Source organism: Lolium perenne, chromosome 3 (genome assembly GCF_019359855.2).
Source record: "Lolium perenne isolate Kyuss_39 chromosome 3, Kyuss_2.0, whole genome shotgun sequence".
Classification (NCBI taxonomy): Eukaryota; Viridiplantae; Streptophyta; class Magnoliopsida; order Poales; family Poaceae; genus Lolium; species Lolium perenne.
The window spans coordinates 225466198-225474663 of record NC_067246.2 but is presented as its reverse complement, the minus strand read 5'-3'; the positions used below and the strand labels follow the sequence as shown (position 1 = coordinate 225474663).

Here is an 8466-nt window from a genome sequence, read left to right as displayed (position 1 = left end):
TGACATGGTCGGTGGTCTTTGCCACCCACGTCCCAGGCCCGTTGACGCTAGCCAAGGTACTTCCCCTGCGGTGGTGGAAGGTCGGGGAACCAGGAGGAGCTGCCTCCTCCTCACGCTTGGGACAACTATACACTACGTCGATCCGCGCTCTATATCGGTGGAGGGGACCTATGACGGGAGTATTCGGCCATCTGGGAGCGCCAGAGTGGGTCTGCGGTGGGGATGTGGTTCGAGGGTGGATTTGGGTAGGGCGGGGGAAAAGTTTTACTCATCGACTCGGTTGACGAGTAAATATAAGGGCTTGAACGATGGAGGGATTAAAAAAAATACTTCTCTAAATAATTCGAGGGTTAGATGCGGTTTAGACACCTAAAACGAAAAAATATACTACTCATCTACTAACAAATTTTAATTTTGAAGGGGTAGAGATACCCTCAAGACGCGGACTTTTCTCTGATCAAACTAGGCGAAACCTGGGCGGCAGCGGTGCCCTGCTCCAACCGCTTCCGGCGGCGGCGCCGCCTCGTGACGCTACAATAACCCTGTCATCGGCACGTCAAGTATAGGCGCACACGGGTATCCATATTATGCACGCTGTATTGTTGCGCGAGTCTGAAACCATGGGCTTCGACAGTTCGACTTCGATAATACAGTACTAGTAAACTGGTTTATTGGAGTGAAATGCGCACCATCCATCCGATTTTGACATGACATGCTAACAAGCTGCACTTCGTACGTCTGTGGTTGGGAGCCTGGCAATCTTCTAGAAAAGCAGTGGCTCTTGTGTGTGTGACGATGACGCGCACCGTGGTGATAAGATTCTCAACTAGGAACAAAGATCAGGCAGCCAATCGCCGATCTGGACGCATGTCCCGTCCTTGGCGATGGCATCGTCGTCCAGGATGTCTGGATCATGGGCTTCGATCGCGCAGCCTGTCTTGCGATTTCGCTGCAGATTATATTCTCAAACTTGCTTGTTACTCGATTCAGTAACTGGTAGCCACTGCTAGCGCTAGACATAACCCGGCGGCGTTGATCTTCTTATCACCGGCGGCGAGTGGAGTCTTTTAATTTTGACCTTTCCGTTGGCGAGGCGTCAGCCAAAGCTCGCAAAGCTCAGCAGCAGCAGCATCAGATCTGAATAATATCTTGCAGGCCCCTGACGAACGCTGATTGCTTTTCTTTGCGTTGTTCCGATCAGGTTTGGCGGCAAAAGATAAGTCTTTACGTCCCTGTCGTTCCAGTTTTCAAAGTGCGCAAGTCAGTACTACACGTTTATCTTCAGTGGCTGCCCACTGCTCAGTGCTCGGCCGGTCGTCCCTTCTCAACCACTCTGCCTCCGGGCGGCTATTTAGCTCGCCGCCTCTAGCTGCACAGCCCAAATTCGAGATCTTTTAGCGGCAGAGTGTCTAGCTACAGTTTGTTGTGGGCTAGCAGCATCGGAATCTGGGAAATGGGCGTGGGCATCCAGGCGCAGGAGCCGAAGCATCGGCGGCAGGGGCAAGAGGAGCGCGAGGCCGACGGCGCCGCGGACTCGTCGGCGCTCGCCGCGCTGTACCTGTACGGGGACGTGCTGGAGTCGGTGGTGGACCGCGTGCCGGCGGCCGACCTGGCCGCCACGGCGGGGGTCTCGCGGGAGTGGCTCCGCGCGGTGCGGTCCGCGCTGCGGCGGCGGCCGCGGCGGCTGCCCTGGCTCGTGGTCCACCTCCACGGCCGCAGCCGCCGCCGCACCGCGGCGTACGACCCGCACTCGGGCGCGTGGCTCACGGTGCACGCCCCGCGCCACGCCACGCCGTCGCACGTCCGCCTCGTGCGCGGCGCGCGCGGGGACCGCGTCTGCGCGCTCTCCCTCTCCGGCCTCGACGTCGCGGGAGACCCGCTCGGGACGTCCGCGTGCGTCGCCATGAGGGCTCCCCGCGTGTGGCGCGTCGACCCGGTGCTCGCCGCGGTGGGCGACCGCGTGGTGGCCCTGGGCGGCGCGTGCCAGCTCGCGCTGGCCGAGGGGGAGGACGCCGCCGCGGTGGAGGTCCACGAGGGCGGCAGCTGGACCACCTGCGACCCGATGCCGGCCGCGCTCCGGGAGTCCGCGGCCGCCACGTGGCTCTCGGCGGCCGCGACGGAACAGAGAGTGTACCTCGTCGACCGGACCACCGGGTGGGCGAGCTGGTTCGATCCGGCGAAGCGGCGGTGGGGTCCCACCCGTCGCCTCGAACCAAACTCCGGCGTGTCCTCGTGGGGCGTCGCGCCTGGCCGCGCCGGCGCCGAGCGGCTGGTCCTCTTCGGGGCGAAGCGCGAAGGCGAGGGGGCGGAGAACAGGGTGGTGATCCAGGCGTGGGAGGTGGACGGCGACGACCTGGATCTGTCGACACACGACGACACGATGCCTAGCGAGATGTCGGGGAGGCTGTTCCCCCGCGACGAGGACGAGGAGGACGAGGAGGAGTTGGCGCCGTCGATCGGGGTGTGCGGCAACGCCACGGGAGGGTACGTGTACAATGCGGCCGAGCTGGGCAACGGCGCCGTGCTCTACGAGCTGCGGAGCGGGGAGAAGGGGAGCGCTGTGGAGCGGTGGGAGTGGGTGCCATGCGCGCCGGCGGTGCGCGCCGAGCCGATGGGCCGCGCCATCCTTGCGTGCTCGCCGGTGGGGCTGGACGAGCTGGCGCGGGGACTGCGACCTGTGTCCTCGCGACGGGCATGCGCGGACAAGCACTGAATCAATCAACCTCAACCACTGCGGTTGGAACAACAACCAACTGTTGCTGTACTCAAAGTTTGCACCTTGGCGAACTCTGGGGCTGGAGCTGGCGTGACCAGTCACGCAATGGATGCACTACATTTCAGCCAAGCTATGGACTTCGATGAACCAATACGTGGGGCATATACCATGTTCAGGTTGAGATGATTTGCATTGCAGATGCTTCGCCTGGCGATCAAGGCGTTCACGGTTTCTCAGCCAATGCCAACTTGTATCGCGTGATTAAGCTCTTCGCTGGTTACAACTTGTTTCTCACGGACCTGTAATAGTGTTGCAAACGCTTCGGAGATGTTCGGAGCGAAGTTAGGTCAGGTGTCCCAAACCGTATGCCTGTTTTCGTTGCCGGTTAAGTGAAGTGTGAGATTGCTGGGCTCACCGGTTAATGGATTATGTTTTCCATCTAAGAATCCTGCTCTAGTTCATCCTTTTGATGAACTAAACCATGTGCTCCTATATACAGTCCCTATGTGCTGTTTGTATCAAGTGTTAACTGAAGTGCTCTTCTCCAGTCTCAACTGTATGTTCTACCTTTAGCTTATTCTGCTAGCTACTGCATTTACTTACCTGTGTATTGACTCCATTTACTCTGGCTGAACTTGTCTGCATCCTTGCTTATGCTCGGTGTTGATTCAGTTATCCCTACATCTCTGCAGTGATGAAGCTGGGCCTTGGATAATTTACCTAGGCTTTCCTTTGCCTGTACCATTACAAATCATTGCCTCTGAATGGCATCGTCTTGGGAAATCCTTATATTTACCCAACTGTGCTATTTATCCTGTGCTGAGCATGGTTTATCCTTGCCTAGCTATTTTGTGTGAGCTACCCGTATATTATTACATAGTTAAATCTTGCATAGCTTTATTATTGAATGTTGAAATGGTCTTGATTGTTTAGTGCCAAGATGATTTTCCATTGTTTTATTTGCCCATTCCTCTTTTATTATTAAGCTTGACATTATTTCATTGACCTTAATTATTACCTAGTTTGTTATTGTCTCAATGTTACACTTATCTGTCCCTTTGGCTAGTGTGCTCTGGTTCCAATGGTTGTGAGGATTTGCTATTAATGATCATCTATAGGCTTGCCTCTTTACTTGCTTACTCTGGTTCACTGTTGGTTGCCTACCATGTGTCATTTGTCCAGTTATGGACTCCATGAATCTTCCTGGAACCTATCTGTCAAACTCAAACATAAATATGACTTACCTTTGGGTGTGGATACATTATAGCCCTAGCCCATCTTCTAGTTTTTTGTGTTTTTGCAGGTAACAAGGATAGATAAAGGACTTAGATTAGGTTTTAGTCTTAGTTCTTTATTTATTTGTTTTTTATTATTATTCTAAATTTGTAAGGACAATGTAATGTTTATATTATCAATAAAGTGTGTGCTTGCTTTATTGTGAATGATCTTTTTTTGTAATGTAGTTCAACTTTGAATGTAAGATTTAAATCCATTTTCGAATTCAAAAGTACTATTGTAATTCCATTTTTTCCATTTTCTGGTAAACTAACAACGAAGATTATTTCAAGATCAAAACAAAATTCTTAATGATACTCCTAAATAATCAAGAAATGCGTAGTGATCTTAATCACTTTGATTTTAAGAAAACCGAAAATTTCCCCCTCAATTTTTGATGTATGCACAATTCCTAAATCTACCCTTTCGTTCCCTATAAACCCGGGGTGTTACACTTATACAAAATAGACTTGTCGATCACATGGATAGCTGGGCACGCATGAGAGAGGAGTGAATGGCTAGATCGTTGGATGTGGTGCCATGTTGTTGAAGTCTTAGGGCATCAACGTCGGCCGGTCTATTTGGGTCGGGCAATGGACACAAAATCAGCCGCACCGTCCTTTTTGTCTATTTGGGTCGAGGGCAGCCTAGCGGCTCGACACAAATGTTTTTTATACTTTTTTATTGATAGAATAATTAATTTGCATAGTTAATTTACCCTAGCCTACTCTACTGCTCGTCGTTGTCCTAGGTGAGGTCCACGATCACGAACACCTCTCACAACGAGTTAGGTGCCAGCGCCGCCAGAGGGTATACCGGCGGTGGAGGAGGAGGGGTTGTGGAAGGCGCGGGATACTGCTCCCATTGCCACTTGGACACCAATGACGACATAGGGTATGTCGTCGGAGGAGGAGTGACCCGGGAAGGCATGTGTCACTGATTCCACTATGACCATGGTGGGGGTGGAGGCGGTGCGCATGAGGCCTCCATGGCGATCCTGAAGGACTCTTCCTCATATAGCTCTTCCGACATGTGGGCGCAGTAGCGAAACAGGGATGCTCGCAGTGAGACGGTTGCCCCAGCGCCTCCTAGGCCTTGATGGCAAGCATTACCTCTTTCTCATCTCCACCATGTACGGCATGACGGGGAGATGGTCCACGGTGTCCTCTTCCTTGTCCTTCTCCGCCAAGTAGGGGAAGTAGCCAATGAAGTTGACGGTGTCGTCCCGTTCCTCCTCACCCGGGACCTCGTTGTCGCCATACATCGTTGATTGCGGCTCCTCCTCGTCCTCCACCTTCATGTCCGGTGCCAGGGGAGGGCCGTAGTCGAACATGTCGTTGCCGAGGAACCCGGATCGGTGTTGAGGACCCCCCCCCCCCCTCGATTTTACTGAATGTGTCCCAAATCGGGGAGTTCATGTCGTAGGCTTGGTCCGCGATGAGATGCAGATGCAGAAGGGCCATCCAGCGAGAAATCTCCCGGCACCTCTTGCGGCCCTGCCGTGGGACCTACATCATAGGCACCCTCTGAAGTTGGGGAACCCGCCGTCGGCAAGGTGGACGTCGTCCCACCCCTCACAGCTGGTGATGTTTTTTCTAGAGTGTCAGCGCCACTTCCAGGCCAACGTGGATGCGGTTACGCGGCTTCTTAGGCTTCCCAACCGACTAGTTAATCTCGTGGTCGTGCTTAGGCTTCCTCCATGGCCATGATCCCTTGCCATGGCCGTCCTAAAGGGGTGTATGCTGTGCTCTAGGAACCACAAGTGGCAATTGTGGGCGTGTTGTGGGAAATGGTAGGGCGATGCCGCTGCCCTTAAAAGGGAGGGGGCGATCACTTGCAATGATGATGCTGGACTCCCGGCCTACGCCATTGTTGGCGGTGCAGAAGACCAGCCGCCTCCCGCCAATCCTGGGGTGGCTGCTGAAGTCGGAACGTGTCATTGATGATGTTGCAGTGACCAGCGTGTGCATGAGCAGAAGCGAAGCGGCTGCCGACCGGCAAACAAGCGGGCACTAGGCGACAAGAGGTGGACACACACACGCATACTGTTGTGTCCACGACGACACGTTAGCTACACAAATTTGGGCGACAAATAAATCGATGTGGACACATTGGTCCGTTTACATCGACCGTTGGGCTAGGATTTTGCTCTTCGTGTGTCCGCTCAAACCAAAACAGACCGCCTCAACCCATTTGCATCGGACCGCTGGAGATTCCCTTATGTTCATGTTCGACACATGTTGATGTACCTCAAGGTTGAAGCAGAGTGGCGGACAAGGGGGGCTCCCATATGCATACCAATGCGGCGCTCGTTGGACACCACACACACACACACACACGGTCGAGGTGGGTTACTGGGCTGCGACCCAACATCATCAGGTACATGATTTTTTTCGTTCCTTTTTTCTTTTATGTTGTTCTTTGAGGAATTTTGAAAATGGAAAAAAAGTGACTATTTTTAAAATTTGAACAATTTTTAAATTTCAACAATTTTCAAAATGTTATTTTATTTGAACAATTTTCAAAATTGAAAATTTTCAAATCTGAGCATTATTTAAGTATGAACATTTTAAAATTAATTTTTTTAAACTTAAACATTACTTTTGTATTTTAATATTTTTGCAAAACTGAAAAATAAAAAGTGAGAAAAAGAAACAAAAACAAAAAAAGATAGGAAAGAGAAAACAAAAACAAAAAAGGGGGAAAATCCTACCTGGGCCACGCGCACACCCGAGGGCGGTGTGCGGTGCCTACCAGGCACCGCCCTGATCGGTGTATAGGTTTAGTCGCAGATAGAGGGCGCTAAACATATTTTTCTTACCTGTTTGCGGGCATGCCTACTTATCGCTCGTTAGTGTGCCGGAGTGGTACACCACCTGAAGCCAATCCTGGATAGGCCGGCCCATTAGTTCGTTCGGTCAACAAAAATAGGTACTATAAAATTTTCTTTAGTTTTGGTACAATAAATGAGGTATATTGTAGTGGTGCCAGCTCCTCCTGATAAGGGGTGGTCCGATCTTCTCAGTAAGCGACGGTGTGAAGATGATCACGGGGTGATAGCAGCGGAGGAATACGACGATGAAGTGGAAGATAACTTGTATGACGCAACGAGATCTCTCGATTGGTCCCTGTCGCCAATGCAACAGCTCTCATCCCTGCAAGATATTCGCAACTCCACACACTTGCGCGCGTAGCCGCCGAACATGAAACGGTAAGTTGCAATCTACTAATTCTCAATAGAACAACATATCACACAAGACTTTCAGGGATTCCACACCAAATCAATGCAATTGGATGTAGAAATTCAATAGAGTTGCAAAGCAAACAACTATGAACTAGGGTTTATCTTAAACGTGGTCTAAAGAAACTTTGGGGGCGTCCTATGGACTTATATAGGCGTCCAGGACGACCTCAGGCCAAAAAAGTACGAAAATAACCGACCCAGAATAGATCTGGTCGAGACAGACTCGGAGTCGGCCGGTCTGGCGGCCGGTCGACCTGGTCTGGGACCGGCCGGTCCGGTTCAAACCGGGCCTGGCGCCGGGTGGTTACCGGACGAGGCTCCCGGTCTTACTGGATAGTGCCCGGATGGCACAAGCGCCGCGGCCGGTTGAAACCGGACGGACCCGGCGCTGGATCCGGTCGGACCGGGCCTGGGACCGGATGGTCCGGCGGCACGGCCGGTCGGACCGGATCTAGCACCGGCCTGAACTTCAGCTTCCCCTCTCGCACATGCCTCCCACTCCTCCCTCGCGCGTCCATGGAATGTCTTCATGTCCAGCTCCATGTCCAGCTTCACGTCCATCTCCTGGTCCAGCTGCTCCTCTCCTCCTCGTGCGATGCTCGCTCCCTCCTCATACCTGATCATACATAAATAATAGCACTTAGGCAGTATAAAGTTCTCATCAATCAAAGTATCGTTTAGGAATAAGTTCACCTGTTGTTTAAATAGCTTCGCACGAGCTCGTGTCATTGGTCCAATCCTGACTTCATTGGACTTGAGCTTCACAGCAGGATCATCTTCCTGTAATGACGGAGGTAGTAGTGAGGTAGGGATGTCCTCATCATCTCCCCCCCCCTTCAAAAGGCGTCGACCCCGACGCTCCAAGGTCTTCTCCGTCATATGGTGTCAAATCAGCAACATTGAAAGAATTACTGGCACCAAACTCATCAACTGGAAGATCTATCGAGTATGCATTATCATTGATCTTGGCAAGCACTTTGTAAGGACCAGCACCACGAGGCTTCAACTTAGACTTCCGTAGCTTCGGGAACCTATCCTTGCAAAAATGTACCCAGACCATATCACCAGGCTTGAACAACATCTCTTTACGCTTCTTATTCATCCTTGCAGCATTGCTCTTGCCTTTCTTCTCGATCAACTCTTTAGTCTTCACATGTATCTTCCGTACAAAATCTGCCCTCTTGGATGCCTCCATATTAACTCTCTCATGTACGGGAAAAGGCAACAAATC

General features: G+C 52.0%; 1 protein-coding gene across 1 annotated transcript; it reads left to right on the top strand.

The window, feature by feature from the left end:
- Nucleotides 1–1065: 1065 nt before the first annotated feature.
- Nucleotides 1066–3238, top strand: LOC127343522 (F-box/kelch-repeat protein At1g23390-like). The gene has a single exon (XM_051369647.2). The coding sequence runs from the start codon at nt 1454–1456 to the stop codon at nt 2711–2713; it is 1260 nt and encodes a 419-aa protein (XP_051225607.1). The 5' UTR covers nt 1066–1453; the 3' UTR covers nt 2714–3238.
- Nucleotides 3239–8466: the final 5228 nt, after the last annotated feature.